The following is a 23,607-nucleotide window of genomic DNA, read 5'->3' on the forward strand; positions in this document are numbered from 1 at the left end:
GCTGTTCAGGGTAGGGCCATCCCCAGGGGATCCTGCAAGGCCTGGAAGTTTACCTGTTTAGACAGGCCACGAGTGCTCTCCCTGTTTGGGTATTCCTGCTCTGCGCACTGGATGCAGTGCAGTGTGTCTGAAAATAAAAACAGAGAGAGAGACATAGGGTTTCCATATCAGATATTAAGTATCATCCATTTGGCGAAATAGTCACCTCAGAATCTCATGAAGACTGTAAAGCTAACAAGCCGGAATTCTGGATTTGCTACCTGTCTGATTGGAAACGTAACTGTCTGCACAGAAAATACTTCTAGCTCTTTCCCATGAGGGATGCTGTGAGCTGCCGATTTGTTGTTTTTGCCATCCTCATCGCGTTGGGGTATGTTCCTTCAAACCTTAGATTGTGGAATGATTGTCTTTATCATGCAGGGATGCTGAATCCCATCACATGCTGACTTCACATCAGTTGCGATGCCCGTGTGGTGTGTGTTCTTCGTTGTGTTGTGATGTGTCACACTGTGTTGTGTATGCTGAGCCCCTCGTCTAACTGGGGTCTGTACTGCTGGATCCCGCTGTGTCATTTCTTGATGCTGAGTGATACTCAGCTCCAGCACTCTGTTGGGAATGCGTGCCTCTCTCTCGGTCAAGGATACAGATGTGCAATTTCTGTTCCTGTTGTGCCTTTGTCATCAGAGTGATGCTGATCTCATAAAAAGAATTTGACATGCCATAGTAGGCCTAACTTCTCCCTACAAGGGAGACATGCCATAGGGGAAACAGTTCATATCCCAGCTGCTCCACTTCCCATCCAGCTCCCTGCTTGTGGCCTGTGAAAGCAGCAGAGGACAGCTCAAAGCCTTGGGACCCTGCACCCTTGTGGGAGACCGGGAAAGAAGTTCTTGGCTCCGGGCTTCAGATCGGCTCAGCTCCAGCCATTGCAGTCATTTGGGGAGTGAACCAGCAGATGGAAGATCTTCCTCTCTGTCTCTCCTCCTCTCTGTATATCTGACTTTGCAATAAATAAATAAATCTTTGGAGGGAAAAAAGAAAGAACATGATGCTTATTGAGAAAGCCAAGTACAGAAAGACAAATTCGGTCTTATCTTACATGAATGTGGACTGTCAAAACTCAGATTTGTTTGGCCTGGCACAGGAGCCTAGTGGCTGAGGTCCTTGGCTTGCGTGTACTAGGATCCCATATGTGCCAGTTCATATCCTGGCTGCTCCACTTCCCATCCAGCTCCCTGCTTGTGGCCTGGGAAGGTAGTAGAGGATAGCTCAAAGCTTTGGAACCCTGCACCCACATGGGGAGACCCAGAAGAAGCTCCTGGCTTTGGATCAGCTCAGCTTTGGCCATTGTGACCACTTGAGGAGTCAACCAGTGGATGGAAGATCTTTCTCTGTCTCTCCTTCCCTGTCCATCTGATTTTTCCAGCAACAATAAATTGATTAAAATAATAAGAATAAAAAGAAAAGTTAGACTCCTTTTAAAAGCCAATGCTAGAATGTTTCTTACCACAGGCTAGCTGTGGGCGAGATGGAAAGATGTAGCTAATGGCACACGGGGCTCAGCTGGACAGAGGGTCAGTGCATTGAGTTACAACACACTGCAAAGTCACACACCTGCAATGACACAATTGGCCTCTGCTAAAACTAGCTTTTAAAAAAGAAAGAAATAGAAACGGAATTTGTGAAAGAGAGGCAGAACCTGAAGAACTGGAGGAGCCAGCGTTGGGTTGAAGTGCAATGCAGGGAAGCCACGATCCTTGGGAACCTGAACAAAATATGGTTTGTCCGGAGTTCATTGGGGCACGTCTTCCTTCTCCAAGAGAAAAAGATGCTGCAAAAAAAAAAAGAAACTCACTCTGTGAGGGTGAATCTGATGACAGCCAGAGAGGAAGAGGTACTGTGGGCAAACCCAAAGCCTTGGGAGGGGGTCTTGACCCTGAGCCAGCAGGTGGCGCTGCAGGCAGCGGTTGGATAACATGTTTTTTGGTGAAACGGAAACATTTAGATGAGGCTGATTGGTGTTGGCCCAAGAGGCAAACACAAAGTGTCCTCAGGTTATAATCGCTTTTTCCGAAGAGAGACTCACTTCACATTCTCGTCCAGAATTTATTTATTTTGATTGCAAACTCAGATATATAGAAAGAGGAAGATCTTCCGTCCGATGATTCACTCCCCAAGTGACCGCAATGGCTGGAGCTGTGCTGATCTGAAGCCAGGAGCCTCTTCCAGGTCTCCCACGCAGGTGCAGGGTCCCAAGGCTTTGGGCCGTCCTCTGCTGCTTTCCCAGGCCACAAGCAGGGAGCTGGATGGGAAGTGGAACTACCGGGATTAGAACCAGTGCCCATATGGGATCCTGGTGCATTCAAAGTGAGGACTTTAGCGCCTAGGCCACCGTGCTGGCCCCAGAAGACTCATTTAAAAAATATATATATATATATTTATATGAAATCTGGATTTATTTTTTGATTTGCTTGCATGAAGAAATAACTACATTCTAATGAAGGTCAAGTCTGGTATGTTGGTTTGAAAGCAGTATCGAGGGAGTTACGAATTCTTTCATTATTTTTGCATTAACTGGCACCGGTGACTGTTAAGAAACACGAACTTGAAGAAATTGCTTCCCTCATCGGCGAACAGTTGCCGCACAGGGCAACAGCTTTTCCAAACCTTGTTTCCAAACCTGATCCTCAATTCATGCCCCAAGGATCACCCTGGGTGGTTGTCTGCGTACACGCTAGACTTTGGTAACTGCATTTTAAATTTCAGCCAAAGAAAAGCCATGAAAAGAACTACTGTTTCTGACATGTCATTCTGAGAAACCTAACACATCAAATCCCTTCACATTGGACTGGGAAAAAAATTGCCATGAAGTCATAGTTGTTTAGAATCATTCAGACAGGTTAAATGACTAAGAGGAAACCATATCAGAATCTACAGTAAACATAGTGGCTCATAAAGCTCTCATTGTTACTAGTCATTTCCACACTCAGGTGAGAAAAGTAGACCCCCCCCAGCTGCCCTGAAATAAACTAAGATAAATGAAAAAAAATCATAAATGAGGTAGTTGTATCAAAAGCTTTTGACATCAGCAGTGGTTTAAAAGAGAGAGATGTGACAGCCTGGCATGGTAGCCCAGCATCTAAAGTCCTTGCCTTGCATTTGCCAGGATCCCATGTGGGCACCCTGCTTCCCATCCAGCTCCCTGCTTGTGGCCTGGGAAAGCATCAGGGATGGCCCAAAGCCTTGGGACCCTGCACCTGCGTGTGGGAGACCCGGAAGAGGCTCCTGGCTCCTGGCTTCAGATCGGGGCAGCACCAGCCACTTGGGGAGTGATTCATCAGATGGAAGATCTTCCTCTCTCTTCCTCTCTGTATATCTGACTTGGCAATAATAAATAAACGAATCTTATATATATAAAAAAAAAAAAAACAAATAGAAGAGACATGACGACAGATGTTTAGGATTCAGGCAAGAACATTGTCTTGGTTTTTACACGGTAAATCCAGGAATGAGGAGTGTGTCTTCCCAGGATGCTCAGAAGCAGAAATGCAGCAAGCCAGATTGACAAGAGAAGGGAGTGGTGGGCAGGGGGACACTCCCATCTTCTCAGGAGACCCCACAGACACAGGGGTGGTATCATACGAGAAACTGCCTTCTTTGGGGATCCCTGTGACTCAGAACACTTTTCAGTCTCCCACACAAATGACAGTAAGTGATGCCCCTGTGTGGCTTCCTGAATGCAGCCTCAGCTCTTTCTACACCTGCCATGGCCCTCAGCATCGTCTCCTTGACCCAGTGACCTCTGGCTCCTTCCGGATGGATGTTTACAGAGCTGGTGTTTCTGGGGGTGGGAGGGGAGCAAACATGATGAAACCATGCATCCCAGAGGATGTATGATAAACATGTTTTCGAAAAACATGTTTTTCAAAATTAGTTTGTAGAATTTCAGGTGCAGAGGCCCCGGGGCACAGAGCTCCTCAAATCCCACCAAGGACTGTGGGAGAGCAGTCAAAAAGACAGAGAGACAGAACTACTGAGAAACAAGGAGACTGTGGGATAGGGGTCAGCCTGTGGAGGCTGCCTTGCTTTGGGCTGTTACAGGACACCTGACCCGGGCCGTCCCAGGGCACACCCTTGTCAGCAACCTCTGGATTCTGCACAGATCTTGGATCTCCCGGCTTGAAGGCTCACCCGCAGAACCACGCCAAGCCCATCCTGCCCTAGGCTCAGCCAGGAGGCGGGCCTTGGTCTCCATCGTGGCTCAGCCTTCCATGCTGCTCAGGCTAATTTGCCTCTTCCTGGTCTCACCATGGCTTCAGTCCTCGTTGCTGCGGGAACAGTGGTGCCTGAGACAGCTCGGGCCCACCGTCTACAGGCATGGAGACCTCATACTCTTGGGGTTTTTCCCTCTTTATTACAGGCAGCAGGAGCCAGAACCAACCTACCTGTATTTTCTGAATAGTCCGGGAAGTACTGTGGCAGCTGCCAGGTAGGTTCAAAGATTTATTTATTTATTGCAAAGTCAGATATACAGAGAGGAGGAGAGACAGAGAGGAAGATCTTCCGTCCGATGATTCACTCCCCAAGTGAGCGCAATGGCCGATGCTATGCCGATCCGAACCCAGGATCCAGGAACTTCTTCCGGGTCTCCCACGCAGGTGCAGGGTCCCAAAGCATTGGGCCGTCCTCGACTGCCTTCCCAGGCCACAAGCAGGGAACTGGATGGGAAGTGGGGCTGCTGGGATTAGAACTGGTGCCCATATGGGATCCTGGCACGTTCAAGGCGAGGAGTACTCTACCCACTAGGCCACGCCACCAGGTCCAACACACCATTCTTGTCTGCTCCACTCTCTTGAGTCTTCAGGATCAGACCCTTCTCCTGCCCAAGAACTGTCTGGTTCTGCTCCGTGCAGTAGGGGCCAGGTCATCAGGTGCTGCCTGAGTGCTAGAATTCTCCAGGTCTTGCTGTGAGGTGTGTACGCTGCATGTGGACACAGACCGCCCGACACATTCTGCAAATGGGTTGTCTTATGGAGCCATCTCGTGTGCACACAATTTACTCTAAGTGACAAACACAGGTTACTTCCACTTCTTCCAAACATGCTATGTGTCACATCGAATACCTAAACATAGTTGGCTTCTCTTCTTGATCAGTATTACAGGGCTGGGCTGGGCATGTGACCTCCACATTGAGATGCCAGTTCAGCATCTTCCTGCAGATGGAGGACAAGGGGGCTGCAGCAGTAACAGCCCAAAGGACTGTTGTCCCATCCATGTGGGACCTTCTGGTGAGGTCCCAGCTCCTAGCTGCACTTTTGTGCCACCCATGTGGGACCTTCTGCTGAGACCCCTAGCTCCTAGCTGCAGACCTGGGCAAAGCCCCAGCCCCTGGGAGCCTGAGAAGGGGCAGGCTCGCTCTCTCCATTCCTCTCTCTCCAAAATACATTTAAAAACAGGTATGTGGGATACATACCCATTGGGTCTGCAGACTCACATATGCATAAAGCCCTGGGGACTGCTTGTCTAGTGCTTGCTGCAAAACCTATGAATTTCCATCCCATTAGCATCCCACCCCTTGCTTCCTCCCAGCACTAGCCTGCAGCGCTGCTCCATGGATCTGCCCAACCCGGACAGTTTTCTCAGCGGGTTCTCCGTGTGATCTTACTGACTGGCTCATTTCACAATGCCTTGCTTACCCATGTTATGCCAGGCACCAATATCTACAATACTTTTCTGGCAATATGTATTAATACATATTACATTTATTATGTATAATATTTAGTATGTACTTATATATGTTTAATTATTATAATCATATGTTAGATTTTTTTTAATTGGAAAGGCAGTTACACAGTGAAGGAGACACAGAGAGAAAGGCCCTTCATCCAGTGGTTCACACCTCAAGTGGCTGCAATGGCCACAGCTGAAGCCAGGAGCCAGGAGTCTCCTCTGGGCATCCCATGATACCTTTGGGCTGTCCTCCACTACTTTCCCAGGCCACAAGCAGGGAGCCAGTTAAGAAGTAGAGCAGTCAGGCCTGGTGCCGTGGCCTAGCAGCTAAAGTCCTCGCCTTGAACGTGCTGGGAACGTGCTGGGTTCTAATCCCAGTGGCTCCACTTCCCATCCAGCTCCCTGCTTGTGGCTGGGAAAGCAGTCGAGGACAGCCAAAAGCGTTGGGACCCTGCACCCGTGTGGGTTACCCGGAAGAAGTTCCTGGCTCCTGGCTTCGGATCGGCACAGCATCGGCCATTGCGCTCACTTGGGGAGTGAATCATCGGCCGGAAGATCTTCCTCTCTGTCTCTCCTCCTCTCTGAATATCTGACTTTGCAATAAATAAATAAATCTTAAAAAAAAAAGAAGTAGAGCAGTCATGAAAAGAACCAGCGCCCATATGGAATTCTAGTGCTTGCAAGGTAAGGATTTAGCCACTAAGCCACTGTGCTGGGCCACTCAATATATTTTCATAATACTATTTTTTTTAACTTTTCATTTCTCATCATCTTTAAAATCATTTCTTAGTATTGTTTTATGATGCAGTTCCATAGGCTCTGGTATGTCTCACCGCCTCCCCAAGATCCCCGTCCCACCCCCATTGATCTCCCCTCTGGTGTTAGAACGGGTGATGTTTCAGGAACAGTCGTAGGTCCATCTTGCTATTGTTGAAGTGTGTCCTGACACTGAGGGCACGGACAGCGTCAGAGATTCCAGCATCCTGTTGTCAGGATGCTGTGAACGGTTTCACTGCGAGTCAGTCCATGGTTGGTCTGGATGCACGGAGACACACGGCACGTTTTAAATGATGAATAACTTTTTCAAAAATTTGAATGTTGAAATAGGAAACATCCGGAAGAGAGCAGAAAAGCTGTAAGAAGAAAAAAGAATTCGTTGTGAGAAAGAAATAGCAATTCAAGCTTACAATGAAAACAACACCACCCAGTTAACTACTGAGAAAGAAGAAAGTATAGTCAAGGTAGTTGGGACGGGATAAAGGAATTCCCTAGAGAGAAAGAACATTTAAGGAAACTGTGAAAATCAGGTGGAACGCTGGAGCACAATACTTAAATTTCAAGGACGGTGCAACGGAGGAAAAACTGTTTTCAGAAGAGTGGACACATTACATGAGAAAAGGCTTGAGGGGTTGGGGGGGTACCTGGAATATAAGGTGGTTTCAGAGCTAAGGGCTCCCAGAGTTCTGAAAACTTGCCACTCAGGAGCCACTGAAACAAGTCCCGGACTCAGGAAACAAAACAGCAAAGCTACGTGTGTGTCTTGCCTCCTGCCCCCACGCTGGCGTGGGATCCAGGCTGGCACACCTTCAGATGTTTCTAAAGCCTTGATGTGAGCGTGTGCCCCACCATCCTTAGCTGGCCCATGACAGCACACGGAGGCACCTGCCTTGTAGATGATCTTAGAACCTAAGCCTGCCCAGGAAGAGGCTAAATGCCACGCGTCCCCTGCCTTGTCAATGCTGTACTGTGCAAATGTTTTAGCCCTTGGGAGCTCAAGCCCAACAGCTGTATGAGCTGGGTATTAGATCTGCCAACCACTCAAAAAAGCAAATACCAGCCAAGTACAAATAGGCCTTTATTATGCCAAGAGATGTCCATTCCTGGGACTGGAGGAATGGACAGGAGAGGAGAGGAACCCCAAGTGGGAAAGACAAGCTGGGTAGAGGAGACAAAGGTTTTATACCCCCTTGGACATGGGGGCTGACATCAGCCCTGCCTGGGTCCTGATAGAACAGGGAATATTGGCCTTTGTCCATCATTGGTCCACACAAGGCCTTGGCTGCCTTCGGGGAGTGCCAGATCACTGGTTGAGGTCACTGTGGTGTCCACCGACTTTCTGTAACCAAGGTAACCATCACTGGGGATGGGGCTGCATGGGCTGGCAGCTCAGGTCTGCTGTTTCAGGAGAGAGCCAGGGTGCAATACTGAATTCCATGGTCTAACCCTCTCTCTCTTGTTCAGGTGGCTGTGGAAGAACTACCAATATGTGCTGGCCTTCTACTTTGCCATCCAGGAGATCAACAAGGACCACCACCTGCTCCCGAACAAGACCCTGGGCTTCCAGTTGTACAACGCCATTGCCAGCAACCAGTTCACCTTGTGGGGAGCCCTGCATGGCCTGAGTGGAACGTTGACCGTGCGCCCCAACTACAGCTGCCAGACACAGCACAGCCCGGTCGCGATCATTGCAGGGACCACGTCAGCATTTTCTGAGGAAACACAGATGCTTCTGGAGCTCTACAGAACCCCACAGGTGAGTGGGCTGTGTAGACTGAGAGCCTCAACCCAAAGCCAGGGTGTCCACCCATCCCCAAACACACACACACACACATCCCTGCTTGATTACCAGCTGCTGTCTGCCCACAGCACTGTGCCTTGTAGCCAGTGTCTACAGCCCACGGAACTGCCCTGTCCTTATGCCAAGGGCATAAGACCATCTCAGGAGGCAACCAGAGGCCATCAACTGTCAGAGGCCTGGACAGCAACTTCATCAGATGGTCCCTTGGGGACAGCATGAAGAGCCACGACAGCTCCGCAGAGCTCCAAGGAGCAGAACATGGAGACCACACTCTCCTCCCACCCACCCAGGCTAATGCCATGACAGCGCTGCTGAGAGCATTCCCCTCACAACTGCTTGTCTCAAAGGTTCCTAAAGAGAGGACCCGTCCATGCAGGTATTCCTGCCAAACATAAGACATGCTCCACCTCAGAGACCTCTCCGCTGTGGGGAAATCGCCTTATAGGAAATCTAAGAGGCTGAGTTGACTTCGCATAGCCAAGATAAGACAGGGAGGAGGGTGAGAATGCGGAGGGAGTGGGAATCGGTAATTCCAAGGATCAGGAGATTAAGAAGGTCAATACTGCTCTCTGTCTCAGATCTTGTGCACCGGGTACTTGGCAGGTCTTGGCATCAGCCCACAGCTCCAAGGGTGCTCTTGAGTTTTCTGGTGAGGGTCTCAATGTCCCTTCTTAGTGTGACCAAGCTGGGATGCAGGGGTCAGGAGGAGGGGGCATTGGGCAGTCTTTCCAGCTCTGTTTCTCTCCAACCTTTGTTCCATCCGGGGGCATCCCCGGACAGAATCCTTTCACTCCTCTTCCCCGAGGGACAGTCCCGAATCTCGCTGAGTGCCTGTCCTTTCTCACACAGCTCACCTATGGCCCTTCGGATCCCGTGCTGAGTGACAGGTCCCGCTTCCCCTCCCTGTACCAGATGGCCACCCGTGATGGCGCTCTGGCCCAGGGTATCCTCGCCCTGCTGCTGCATTTTGGTTGGACATGGGTGGCATTGTTTGTGTCCGATGACATGAGAGGAGAGTGGTTCCTGCAGGAACTCGGTGGGGAGATGGTCCTGAAAGGCGTCTGTGTGGCCTTGACCGTGAAGCTGCCTGCCACGGGAAGGATGTATGCCTCTTCTGATGTCGCTTTCATGAACAGGATCCCAGCTTCGAATGCAAGCGTGCACATCCTCTACGGGGACGTAAGGGCCCTCGTGCATGTAGACATTTCCGGGGAATTCTTTCTCACCGTAGGGAAGGTGTGGGTGATGGTGTGCAAGCGAGACCTCGTGGTGTACGAGACAGCCCACCTGCTGCACTCTTTCCACGGGGGCTTCTCCTTTTCCCACCACCACGAGGAGATCCCCGGCCTCCAGCCCTTCCTGGGCACAGTCAACCCCTCCCACTACCCAGAAGACTTCTATTTCAGCAAACTCTGGCTTCACACATTCCACTGCTCGCTGGAGGGCTCGCTGTGTGGAGAAATTGGGGTCTGCCCGCCCCATGCTTCCCTTGAGTTCCTGCCAGCTGACATGGACATGAGGACCTTATCGGATGCCAGCTACTCCATCTACAATGCTGTGCATGTGGTGGCCCTCGCCCTCCACAAGCTGTTCCTGAGGGACGTGGAAATGACATCTTCAACAGCTGCAGACAGCCCTGTGCTGCTTCCCTGGCAGGTAACCCCTTCTTGCACACAGCTCTGCACCAAGCACCTGGTGGGAGACACAGGGGGGGGAGGGTTTACAGCCTCACGTCAAGGTGACCCCTTTCTTATCTCAAGATGAGAGAGATCAAGGACATGAAAGATGGGTATTTGAGTACTTCTCATTGTAACTGTCGCCCATGCTTGGGAAACTGTGTGACGGGGGTACCCCTTTTCTAACCCTTTCATTAGAAACTGCATCCCAGAGCATCCTTCAAGTGGGAGACAACCCTGTCATGCACATATCCAAAACATAGCTCATGACAAAAGGCAGGGATGACAAACTGGTCAAGTCCGTCCTTTCCGCTGAAATGTTTTGATATCTGCAAATACGTTGTCACCATCTTCGGGACCCTGACTGTATGCCTGTATGTTAATTGTCTCCCACGGTTCTCTTTCTGAGAAGCCCCAAGGGGACTCCTTTATAGTGAGGGCTGCAGCCCACATCTCAACGCTCTAGACAACACCCTGGATACTTGTAAATAAACTTGCTTCTTTCTCCAGAGAGGGTGTGAGAAGAGCTCCTCTCCCTTAAGGGTGCGTGACAAAAAACTCAGCCTCTGCCAGAAAGAACTCCTGGTTGTCAGGAGGGAGGAGAGTGGATTACATATAGACTTTCACGTGGCCACTGAATGTCCTTACCCTTCGATGTGTCTTCCTTCTAGCTCCATCCGTTTCTGAGGACACTCCAGTTTGTAAACAGCGCTGGCAGCCACATATCCCTGGATGAAACCAGAAACCCTACAGTCCAATATGACATCCACAATGTTGTGAGCTTCCCGACCGGTCTTGGACTGCTGGTTAAAGTTGGAGAGTTTTCCTCCACGAATTCAGAGGAGCCAGTCCTGTTCATGTATGAGGAATGGATAGAATGGCCCGTTGCATTCATCGAGGTATGTTTCCATTTCCAGAGTGGGACAGAGCCATGAACACACTCCTAAAATCACATGTACTGCAAACCCTTCAGTTTAGCACTCAATCCACCTTGGCTCTGTTGATTTTTCTGCCTGTGTTGTACGCTGTGTCTGTCCTCACCAGTTCTGCAGCAGTTTAGGGAATGAAGTGAGATTAAAACACATTCATAGAAATACCAAACATAGGTCTCCAGGTGCATGGTCGGAATCTCCACCCTGAGCCATGCATGCTTGGAACCTCAGTTATGCACTGATGTAGAAGATAGGGAAGCGGTTTATGACCTGACGCGAGAACACGTCTTTGGGCACACTGTGTCCGCTGTCCCACACATGGGCATACCGTTCAGTTTCCAACCTTTGTTCAACGAAGCTTCTCTAGCAATGACCATGATCTATGTGGTCTTTCGAAACAGGGACTGTCTGTCCTAGGCCATTTAGGCGACAGGTGTGTCTGCCATCCCACAGTGCTCCTATATGGAGGAGAGGGCTCTGCTCTGCCTCAGGAGCCCAGAGTAGTGTCTGAGCTCATCACTGCCTTAGGTTATTTTGCGCTAATGTTAAAGTCTTGTTCACCAACCAGGGAGAGACCATGATGATCCGATGAAAGCGCTTCAACTGTTCACTGGAAAATGCAAGCATGACTTTTTCATACTAGACATTTTCCAGGATTGTTTCTGAGTATGCCTCATCTCCTCATGCACAGGCTCTCTCAGAATCTTTACATTACAGGAACCTATGTTGAAATGATTTTGAAGGGGAGAGAAAAACCAAGAGGGTTGCTATTAACATTTCATGAAATAAAGGTGCTCAGATGCCTTGTGTAAAGACAAAGAAGAAGCCCAACATCAAAGAGGAAGTTAGAGGATATTAGACTTGTAGACATCAATGTGGAGGGAAATGGAAGAATGACCTGTCTTTGAAGGCCCATGTCTTCTGTGTTGAGGCGCTAAAAATCAGCACCCTATCAAAGTGGCTGCTAATCTGCAACAAATGGCCAAGTCTTCCTTGTTTCTTTGCAGGCTTCCCAGTCTGTGTGCAGCCAGAGTTGCTCTCCAGGATTCATGAGAATTGCACAGGAAGGAAGACCTGTCTGCTGCTTTATCTGTGTCTTGTGCCAGGACGGAGGCGTTTCCAATCAGACAGGTAGAAAATGTGTCCCTTCCCTGCACTAACGTTACCCCTCTCATCTCAGTAGAAAGGAAACCAAGAATACTGGGAACTGGGTTCATAACACTACAGTTTCCAAAGCACACACTCATTCATGCTTTTGCTACATCCATCCTATAAGAAACACCACTACTCTCCCAATAGCTGTCCGTTTATCCTCTGGGGAGACTCATCCCATGAGCTGAGCTGAACCTGTGGCACTGATTCTAAGAGAGATTCGGTAGATCTCTCTCTTTAGGCACCACGTTTGAGTTAAACCAGCCTCAATCAGATCTCCTGGAGAGATCTGGCCATAGTCTACCAAGAAACGGAAGATGTGATCCTGTTGACTGTACTCAGGGGATAAATAAATCAGCGAGTACAAGTCAACATGCTGGAAACATTTGATCACTTTCCACATCACACCTTTAACAAACAGTACAAGGTACAAACGAGTTAACATCAGGCCCCTATGCTTCGAAAACACATCCTCTAGGAAAGACAAGGAGCAAGTTGGAACACGAACACGACATCCTAAAAGCAACAGTGACAACAACAAACTCTTCTAGAAATACTTAGTACACTAGTACACACTTCAGGAATTATATCTCAAAACAACAACAACAAAAAGTGTAAAAGAACCAGTTTTAAATATTTGGGGCTTTCAAACTGTCAAGAATATTGTCAAGATCTGAATGGCATCCTTAAGCCTTTGCCATTTCAATCATTTTAGCAAAGAGGAATCACGGAGTGGGTTACTTGGCAGAGAACAAGTACGTCTTCCCTCTTTCAGGAAGGATATCGACCGATACATAAGCATATCAACACGAGGGAGAAATTCAGGAACATAGAACTCGAGATGCATAATACAAAATCCATGCGCCTGTGTGCATCTGGCATGTCTCTGGGACAGAAGCCCGGAAAATAATGGGTGACTCAAAGCTGAGAACATGACACCTTCAGAAAAGCTATGTAGATGTGAGAGAAAGATCCACCCTAGATTATTTGAGAATATGGTAGCACTCTGAGTCTCCCCTGAAAAACCTGAGTAAAATCCTTAGAGGAAAAAAACAAAAATAGCTACCCAGCTTCTATTTCCATAAACAGAATTCAGACAAAAGGCCCACGGTCCTATCTGCTGACTCACTGTGACACCAGAGGTGAGCCTTTTTTTTTTAAGATTTATTTTTATTTTTATTACAAAGTCAGATATACGGAGAGGAGGAGAGACAGGGAGGAAGATCTTCTGTCCGATGATTCACTCCCCAAGTGAGCGCAACGGCCTGTGCTGTGCCGAATCCAAAGCCAGGAACCAAGAACCTCTTCCAGGTCTCCCACACGGGTGTGGGGTCCCAAGGCTTTGGGCCGTCCTCCACTGCTTTCCCAAGCCACAGGCAAGGAGCTGGATGGGAAGTGGAGCTGCTGGGATTAGAACCGGCGCTCATATGGGATCCCAGCGCATTCAAGGCAAGGACTTTAGCCGCTAGGCCACGCAGCGGGGCGCTAGGGGTGAGCTCTTAAAGCCAACACGGCAGGGAGTACAAAGCTGATAGAAATTATGACATTCTCCCAATATATTATAAAATATTTATGAACAAACCATTTTGGGGACACTAATGAATGAAAACTGTGAAAATGCAATCTACCCTTTAGTCATTCGATTAAAATACTCAGCCTTGTAGAAATGAACAGTGGCTGGGTTATTTTAATTCTCCAAAACTAACATTTATATAAGAAAGGGGACAAGAACCTACTAACACTGAAAAAAAAATGTAGAATGAGGAATGATGTGTCCTACCAGATATCAAATAAAACACAAAAGAATACAGTCCCTAATAGGAAATTGCTAAGCCAAGTGGTTTCAGGAGAATGACCAAGTCCCATTTCCTCCTCTACGCATGAAAGAAGACTTCAAAAGCCACTGCGCCAAGCCAGTCCTCCAGCTGTGGTACTGTAGGCTCCTCCTAAGGCAAACGTGTGGTATAGATGAAATCAGGACAGGCAGCATCCATAACTATGGTGATAGGATGAGCTAACTCAAGGCCTCACACCCTCTGAACTGATTGGCTCCCGGCAGCAGCAGGCTTACTCCCTAGATGAGAAATACACCATAAGTAGTCCTGGCAATCCATCAGACATAACTTATACTTGCCAAGATGATCCTTGCTTTCCATGAGAAAAAAAATGAAAACCTCATAACACAGAAACTCTGAATTCTTCCTCAGATGCAGAGCAGTGCATCCAGTGCGCAAAGCATGAGTACCCAAACAGGGAGAGAACTCGTTGCCTCCCAAGGTGGTGACATTCCTGGCCTTAGAGGATTCCCTGGGGACAGTCCTGGTCTGCATGGCTCTGGCCCTGTCCCTCATCACAGCTGCTATCCTTGGAGTCTTTGTGAAGCACCAGGACACACCCATCGTCAAGGCCAATAACTGCAACCTCAGCTACATCCTGCTCATCTCACTCCTCCTCTGCTTCCTCTGCTCCTTCCTCTTCATTGGCCGTCCCAACACAGCCACCTGCCTCCTAAGACAAATCACATTTGCCCTGGTGTTCACAGTGGCTGTTTCTGCCGTGCTGGCCAAAACCATCACTGTGGTTCTGGCCTTCAAGGCCATGAAGCCTGGAAGGACCATGAGGCGATTGCTGGTGTCAGGAGCCCCAAATGCTGTCATTCCCATCTGCTTCCTCATCCAACTGACTCTCTGTGCCATCTGGCTGGCAACATCTCCTCCCTTTGTGGACACAGATGCACACTCTGAGCATGGACACATCATCCTCTTGTGCAACGAGGGCTCCATCACTGCCTTCTACTGTGTGCTGGGCTTCCTGGGCTCGTTGGCCCTGGGCACCTTCACTGTGGCTTTCCTTGCCAGGCAGCTGCCTGACACGTTCAATGAAGCCAAGTTCCTGACATTCAGCATGCTGGTGTTCTGCAGTGTGTGGGTGACCTTCCTGCCTGTGTACCAGAGCACCAAGGGGAAGGTGATGGTGGCCGTGGAGGTCTTCTCCATCTTGGCCTCTGGTGCTGGGCTCCTGGGCTGCATCTTTGTCCCCAAGTGCTACATCATTCTCATAAAGCCTGAAATGAATTCTTTGCAAGTTTTAAAGACTGCAAGAGATTCTAGGAGAAACAGGCTGACTGTCATGTTATCCAGCAAGCCCTTGTCACAATGATCGCCCATCATGCCCCTGACAGCCACCTGCTCTGAAGAGGCAGCCACTGGAGCATTGAGCTTCAGCCCTTCTGGAAGCCCAGGCATGGGAACAGTCTTGCACCAGAAGCTGTCCACATACGAATGTATTCAACTAATTTCTACATTTTCCCTTATGCTGCCTATATTTGAAGTTCCCAAGGATTATTTACATGCTTGAGTTTCCTTTCGCTCAACTCTGATAAACTTTGTCATTTTACTGTTGGCATGCGTCACTTGGGATGTTTTCTTATTACCAGACTGAACTAGTCAAGGAAAATGCTTTATTGAGCATACTTTATTGTAGCCTAACCATGTATCAATTCGTTGTGCAACTCTTTGGGAATCCCTTTTTAAAAATCATATATGCAAGCTTTATATGCACACACACAGAACTGCATCTAACATCACATCCCATCTGGCAGCTTACTGCCTTTCCTATCATGGCACCTAGTTTTCTTTCCTCTGTTACACCCTGGAGAGAACGTTTTCTTTCTCACCCACATCAAAGTCCAGTAATAAATAATAACCATTTTCTTGATGAAATTACGGGGAGCCAAAACCTCACCACAGCAGGCAAACCTGGCCCTGGATGCTTGCATGCCAGAAACCCCTGAGATGCCTTATCTGCTTGCCTGCTACTGTTCCAACCGAGCTTCATGTTCACAGGCACAGGTGATGGCTCATGACCGTGGGTCCTTGGGAGATCCAGATGGGGCTCCAGGCTCCTGGTTTCAACCAAGAAAAGTGCTGATTTCTCAGAGCATTTTTCATGTGAACCTATTAGAATTTCAAAGTTCTCTGTTGCTCTCTCAAAAACACAAATCAGTTCCTAGACCACTCTGACTTTCCCATTGCACACAGGACATTCAAGAGGCAGTGCAGTCATCAGCTCTATATATCTTGGGGAGTGTTTCTCACCCTGTTACCCCACCATGACCCAGGAAGCAGTCAGGCGGACATGGAGGCCACAGCACCAGCATCTCCTGGTGCATTTACCTGTCACATGGACTCGCAGATGCAAACCTGGATCTCTCACACTCAGCACTGTTGACAGGTTCACGCACAGGGTAGCCCCCAGTCGCTTTCCAGCTTTCCACTCAGCAGATGCACCACGTTGTATTCATCCACGTTAGGGCTGTCTTCCCTTTGCCTGCTATACACAGCTCTCCACGAGCGCTGGTGTCTGATGATTCTGATGATCTGTCATAGGGTGTATTATCACCTCTTCTGACTGACCCCCTGGGAGTGGAAAGGCTGGGCTATGTGGCAATGCTTCCGTTATCTTTCAACATGCCACCCAACGCTTTCCTGTAGTGCTTGCAGTCTTAGCAGCAATGTGTAAATGCCCCAGGTCCCCCACATCTGAGGAACAGAAACCTGAATGTCACTTGGAAGTCTAAAAGAGGGTGAGAGGTTATTTTGAACCTCAAGTTCTTTACAGATTTCCTAGTAAAAGCTAACTCCCTGGGACCACACGGTGGCGCTGGAGCACCTGCCCAGAGTCCCTGATTCAGAGATGCTGAGTCAGGAATGTTTTGTCTATTGAAGCTGAAGTGGGGGGGGCCCCTAGCCTAGGCTCCCCATCTCTGGTTGGGGGTGGAGGGAACAGCCCCCTATTTGGGGAGGGATGGGCTTCATGCCTTCCATTCTGGAGGCAAAAGTGAAGCTTCCACAAGCGGTGAAATGAAAAAGGGATGGCTTGAGGGGTGACCAACCTGAGGCAGAGTGGAAGCTGCTGGGATTCTCCTGGAAGCTGAGCCAGTCACAGCCAGGAAGGTCACTAAAGGCAGGTCCCCAGGGCCTGCCCTGCAGCCCCCACCTGCTGGCCTGCTGACATTTTCACAATGAGCAGTATTTTAATCCCACCTCTTATAGCACGACACTTCAGTAGGTTCCAGGGGAAATAACATTTAATTGAGGATAAAATATTTGTGAAACGTGTGATAGTTTTATTCTCATTTTCCATATCCTTGTCCCACGCCTTGAACGTGGCTTATCCCTCCCAAGAGCTCATGTGGTGGGAATTTGATCCCCAATACAATGGTGGTAAAATAGGGGTTGGCACCATGATGTGACAGGCTAGCCTCTGCCTGCAAAGCCAGCATCACAGCAGCCCTGGCTGCTCCACTTCTCATCCAGCTCCCTGCTTGTGGCCTGGGAAAGCAGTGGAGGACGGCCCGAAGCCTTGGGACCCTGCACCTGCGTGGGAGACCCAGAAGAGGTTCCCGGCTCCTGGCTTCGGAGCAGCGTAGCACCAGCTGTTGCAGTCACTTGGGGAGTGAATCATCGGACGGAAGATCTTCCTCTCTGTCTCTCCTCCTCTCTGTATATCAGCCTTTCCAATAAAAATAAAATAAATCTTTTTTTAAAAAAAAAAAAGAGAGTTTGTGGGGAAAGTGGGAATAAAAGATATACTTATTCTGGTTGTTGTAAAACTCTGTGTGTAGTGTGGATCAAGCCAGGCTCAGCCGCGGCAAAAAACCATTGCAAAAGATGGAATGCCAAAGTGAGGTGACCTGTACCGGATGTGACCACAGTGCCCAACCAGCACGCGTGAGAACCAGGGAGGGGGCGCGGCGAAGCCAGCAGGGGAATAAGGGGTGGTTCCCTTGCTGGACAGCTACTCCCACTGGAAAGCCTGAGCTGGGATGGGGGCAGACCAGACTAAGCAGGGCTACAACACCTGTGTGCCTCATGTGGACTAGATCAGGGAAAAGCCAGGCTGGGCTAATTATTCCTACTGGTGCAATCTACAATTAGAGTGGGTGAGGGTTGTTGGGGCTTAGCCGCAGCATCAGCTAGCAGAAGCTGGCACTGGAGGCTAAATTCTGTCAAGTCAAACCACAGAACTACCTGGAGAGTGCATAATCCGGGAATGAGAGAGAACTGGGAGGGAAATAGTGGGTTCCCCCCTCTTGGGTTACCACTTCCATGGGAGGGCATGAAAACTAGTACAGGGGCTGGGGTGGCTAGACAGAGAGGCACCCAACAACATCTGTGAGGGCTGGATAGTTGAGCTGATTAGAAGGAATTAAGCTTCAATACCCATCAACATGTATGAGAGCCAAATGGGATGTGGGACAGACTGGACTAGTCTGCTACACATACTGGCAAACCAGGGTAGGGGGCGGGCCTGGTGGGGTTATTGTGGGTCGCTCAGACTAGGCTGTAGCCCACACTGGTTTGTGTAAGGGCTTTGTATGTGCTGGGCAGAACCAGGCTGGACTGCAACACCCATCGGTTCCAGTGGGAGTTGGAGCTGAAAGCAGAACCGACCCAGCAATTGCAACCACCAGCTGACTGGGGCAATGGGCTGTGCCGGGCCCTGTGCTCGCTGGTACATACAAGAATCTGGTCTGGGAATATCTCAAAGTTTCTTTGGGGATCTCCCCAATCGAAATGCCGGACTCAGAACCCTAACAAAGAAAAGACAGAAGACAGAACAGGTCAATCAACCACCTCAGCTCTATGTTGGCAGTGAAAAACTAGGCAAATGGAGACTCTATGATGAACTAGGTCCATCAGTGGATTCTTCAAATGACCTCGTCGTGCTTGGAGTGGCGAGATTGGCAGCGATTCATAACTGGTGAACTATCGAAACCACTTGAGCGAGTGTCTCAGAGCATGCCCCACATCCAGGACCTGGGATGGGTGGGAAACTGGGTGGGGCTTCTCCCTCAATATCCCCCTTTAACCAGATACATGAAGGAAACAATATGGAAATAATAGTCCTACCCACTTTTCTGTACCTTGAACCTTTTTACCCAACTTAACTATGTAAAGATTGTCAAAAATATAATTTAAAAAATTTTAAAAAGGAAAATTAAAAAACTGTGTGTGTGTGTGTGTAAAGTGCCTGTACACTCTTGTCCCATTCTAGTGGACGAATTTCTCTCTCTTTCCTCCCCGTATTCTCTCTACAGTTTCATGGGCTCAAGGCTATGGGGAGCCCCCTGCTTCCAAGTACGGGCACCCTACAACTGCCCAAAATTCAACACAGCTCATACCCAAGGGATGACCCAACACGCCCCGCGCCCCGCCTCCATCTAGACAACCACGCAGAAGCCGGCGTAGACTCAGATAATTTATTCAAATTTTACTGTATACAGATCATCGGCCCATATTTTACATGCAGAACAAAGTCCACAGCCCCTCCTCCGAACCCCTTTCTTTCTGAAAAAGAGAAAGAAGGAGGAGAAGGCTTTCCTGTCCACGATGCTATTGGCTCTTGTAGGAAAACAGCGGGGTTTTAAAAATCGCCATCTTTGAGCTTTGGGGTGGTTATGATTGTGTTTCCAAGTCACTTTCTGCCAATGCGGTGGCATGCTGGGTCCCGTGCCAATGACCGAGACGCCACCCAGGCACACAGGGGAGGGGACAGGTGGTGGCAACTGGGACATCAACCACAAAGACCAAACAAGCCACTCAGGAACACCTATGTGGACACACACTTCCGCCCCTCTCAGGTGGGGCCAGCGGCCCCAGGCTCACCATGTAATTTCCCAAGCACTGTTAAGTTTATAGCCAACACCCAAGCCATAAATCTCACTGGCCCTCAAGAAGCGTCCAAAGTGCCAACTACATGCAACCATGGCATTGCCCCGCTCTCAAAGGAGCCCTCAAGGAAACACCTGCTCTCCCTGTCCCAAGCCCTTGGGAGCCCATCCCAACTTCTGCTCCCAAGCAGTGGGCAGCTCTGGTCTCCCCGGCCACACCTCCAGTGCCAACCGATGCGCTGAAGAACATTTGGGAAGAGTTCTGTGCATACCACGTTGCTAGGAAACACCCTCTTCTCCAGCGTCCCCCACTCACCACCCACAGCGAAAACAAATAAAAAATGATAATAATAAACATACATATGTAGACTGCAGAAAATATGCCGTGAAAGGTCTATTCAGAAAAATCAATCCCAGCTTCCTTCCTCAACAGAGTGTACAAGTTGTTATTGCTGTGGAAAATGTGGTACACCCCCTCCTAGCGGACCATGCCCCCGTGGCATCCTTGCCCACCAACCAGCGTCCAACCACGGCGAGCAATCAGAATGCCAACCACCCAAGCCAGCTTCACGGTGGCCCAAGCGTGCCCATGTGAGCCCGCGGACACCTGGTCTGTCCGTGGCGAGACACCATCCCCTATGACCACAACTTGACTGTATCCAGAGACCCGGCTTGGCGCTCCAGCACCCTGGACAAGGACTATTTTCTGTTATGTGTTGGACATCACCAAGATCCCAGGAGTACGAAGATGTCCCGGTGTCCTCCCTTCCCTGGATGAAGAAGTAACTGTGTGTGGATGAATCAGACTTCTCTTAAAGCAACTGAGATCTAAGCCCGTTGGTCGCAGCTCTGCAGCCCAGCACATGCTCCCCCGGGAGAGCCGCCCTTCTTACCCAAGTCCTGAGGTTACGACGTTGGAATTTTTCTGATGCCAGAGGCAGCTGCTGAGCCACGCCGTGAGTGCAGGGGAGCAGGCATGGTACCCTGTCTCTCTCCGAGTCTGCCCCACCCCGGCAGTGGCCACATGGCACAGCACGTGCAGTGAAGTTAGGCAAGCACCCCAACATCCCCATCTGCCTGAACTTCACCTTGTCGTGGGGTTCTCAAAGCTACAAAAACTTAAAGGGCATCCGCCCGATGTCAACCAGAACCCCAGATGGTCCAAGGTCTTGTTGGCTAAATAAAAGTGCTGCAGGGAGAATGGGGGAACATTGCTGTCATTCCATATGGATGCAGGTCCATGTCCCAGCTGCTCCACTTCCCATCCAGCTCCCTGCTTGTGGCCTGGGAGAGCTATAGAGGACGGCCCAAAGTTTTGGAACCTGCACCCACATGGGAGACCCAGAAGAAGCTCCTGGCTTCCAGTTGGCTCCGCTCCAGCCATTGTGGCCACTTGGGGAGTCAGCCATGACTCTGTCCAATAAAAATAATCTTTTTTTTTTCTTTCAGAGAAAAATCTAGCAGTACTTTGGTGGGGTTTAACTGAGCGTTCCCCAAAGGGCTCCCCCCCCACTTTTCCACTCAGACTCAGAGGCGTTGCATAGGGTGTGTGTGAGTCCCACTCATTCTGAACCCAGAGAACTGAACAGAACTCAAAGGAACCAGACCTTGGAGGAGCCCCGGAGCATCCTTCTGGCCACACTGTTAGAATTCCGGGGGGGGCACAGGTGGGGAGGCCAGCTTGGAAACCGGGCCTGCCTGTCACCAACAGGAGGCCAACCACCACATGGCAGGAGGCGGGAGGGGAGCAGGTGTCAGATCTCCCACATGTCCTGAAACTCAGCTTGTGTACAGAGGAATATTTTTCCCCCTTACGTCTTACAAACGGAACAACGCCATATGTTGGTTCGCTGCCCGCCCATCACCAAATGGCCACCGCAGCCAGAGCTGGGCAGGACCAGAGCCTCCGTTTGGCAAGGAACCGGGTTAATGGAGCCTTCAACAGGGCGCCCCCCCTAGCGTTGGCCCTTGGCAGGGAGCAGGAGGGAATGAGGCGCAGGCAAAAAAAAAAAATCTAGGCACTTGTGGGGAGAGTGGGGTGCGGGGACGGACTCGGGTGTCATTGCCAATAACTCTAAGAACAAACACCCTCCCCAATGGAAGATTAAAAGCAAAAAAATTCCTAAATTCAGAAAATATGACCAGCCAGGAACAAAGACCCAAGCTTTCTTCAACCGGACTGTGATCACACCCTGGAATCTACCACCAGCATCCCCCCCCCCAGTTCAGACCAGACCCGGACAGAATTCAGAACCCTCCCAGGATGTCCTTGGTTGACCCACATGCTAACAATACGTTGAGGTAGGCTGTGCTGGAAAAAAAAAAAAAAAAAAAGAAAAGCACGACCCACATTCACCTGTTTATTTTTTTTGTTTTGTTTTCCTTAATAAAAACTTCCATGCACTCCATTTTTTTTATGAAAGTGATTTTTCAGAGTGATTTGTATATATTAAAATAAATACTTTTCCCCCCTAATATAAGAAAGTCTTCTCTGAATTAGAAAAAAATGCGAAAATTGCTGCTTTGTTGTAGTATACGGCCGCTACAAATTGACTAGGAAAAAAAAAAACAAACAATATCTAGCCTACATGTGTGGTTGGTTTTTGCTTTTTGGGGAGGTTTTTTTTTGTTGTTTTTTTCTTTTGGTTTGGTTTTTTTTTTTTTTTTTTGGTTTTTTTAAATTTTACATACAGAACCCTCTTGTATGTACAAAATAAATTTGGCAAAAATAATTTCTGTACTCTGGCCTCATGTTGCCCAATCACACAGGGACCCCAGCAATCCCATAACGGGCCATGATTTGTGTGTGTGTGTGTATGTGTATTTTTTTGTTTGTTTGTTTTCCAAATCACCTGTAAAGGAGAGAGCAAAGGCATATGTCCCCACCCTCTTAGGAAGAAAGGAGTAAGAAAAAAAAGTCGCACCCTTGGGAGGGGGTCACGCTTGTTGGGGAGGAGAGTAGGGGAATGACCCGTGGGTGACGCCGTCCGTGAACCCGAAGGCCGAGTTCACACTGGTCTTTGAGCAGCTGTGGTTTGTTTCACAAAAAAACAAATAAAAATAAAAAACAGAGCAGAATCTGTGGTGATGGGGAGGGATACGCAAGCCCACCTGGAAGTTCTCGGCGCACAGGTGCGCAGCGGGGCGGGTGGTCCTGTCTGGGACTCTACCTCCTCCTTGCGGCTTTGCAGCGTGGGCTGGAGAGAAGGGGGTCCGGGTGAGGTTCCCCAAAAGCCGAGCTCCATGCGCATCTCCTCCCATGCTTGCGTTGTCCAGCCGTGTCCTTGAGTCCTTTGATTGTGGCGTGGGTGGGGTGGCGTGGCGTGGCGCGGGTCCAGGCAAGGGAACGCCACCGCTGGGAGGTACGCACGAGAGAAGCCGCCAGAGAGACGAGCCCGGGGTCGCCTGCCTTGTCCGAGGTGGGAGTCCCCACCTGCCGCCTCTCCCCCGGTTTGTTGGGGGGAGCGGTGAGGACGAGAGGCCACGGGATGAGGAATCACAGCCTCCAGCAAACCCCGCGCGCGCGCGCGCACGCACTCCGTGTGGCTCACCCCGACCCCACCCCACCCCCGATGTCCAGAACGGTTAGCAGCGAATGTGGCTTAATTCCCAGAACAATAATAATAATAGTAATAATAATAATAATAAAATAATAATAATAATGGACACTTCCAAGACCAAAGAGGCCGCCCTGTGGCTGGCCCCACCCCCTCTCCCATTAGGAACCCCCTCACCCCCAACTCAGTAACCTAAAACAGATAAGTTCGCAAAAACACTCCTCCCCGCCCCTCTGCTTTCCATCCTAGCTTTGTTTGGTCTTGAAAGAATTCGCCATCTCTCCAAAAAAAAAAAGTTCCTCCCGGT

The 23,607-nt window shown here is 49.5% G+C and overlaps 1 protein-coding gene across 1 annotated transcript; it reads left to right on the forward strand.

Moving 5' to 3' along the window:
- The first annotated feature begins 314 nt into the window (after positions 1-314).
- On the forward strand, positions 315-23,496 carry LOC121162926 (vomeronasal type-2 receptor 26-like). The gene is given in 9 exon segments (XM_040990148.1): positions 315-370; positions 7,972-8,263; positions 9,158-9,964; positions 10,656-10,883; positions 11,924-12,047; positions 14,276-14,344; positions 14,347-15,164; positions 22,079-22,101; positions 23,466-23,496. Coding segments are annotated over 9 exon segments (2,448 nt in total).
- Positions 23,497-23,607: the final 111 nt, after the last annotated feature.

The sequence above is a fragment of the Ochotona curzoniae genome, unplaced genomic scaffold (assembly GCF_017591425.1).
Source record: "Ochotona curzoniae isolate NIBS_2020 unplaced genomic scaffold, NIBS_Ocur_1.0 contig_605, whole genome shotgun sequence".
NCBI lineage: Eukaryota > Metazoa > Chordata > Mammalia > Lagomorpha > Ochotonidae > Ochotona > Ochotona curzoniae.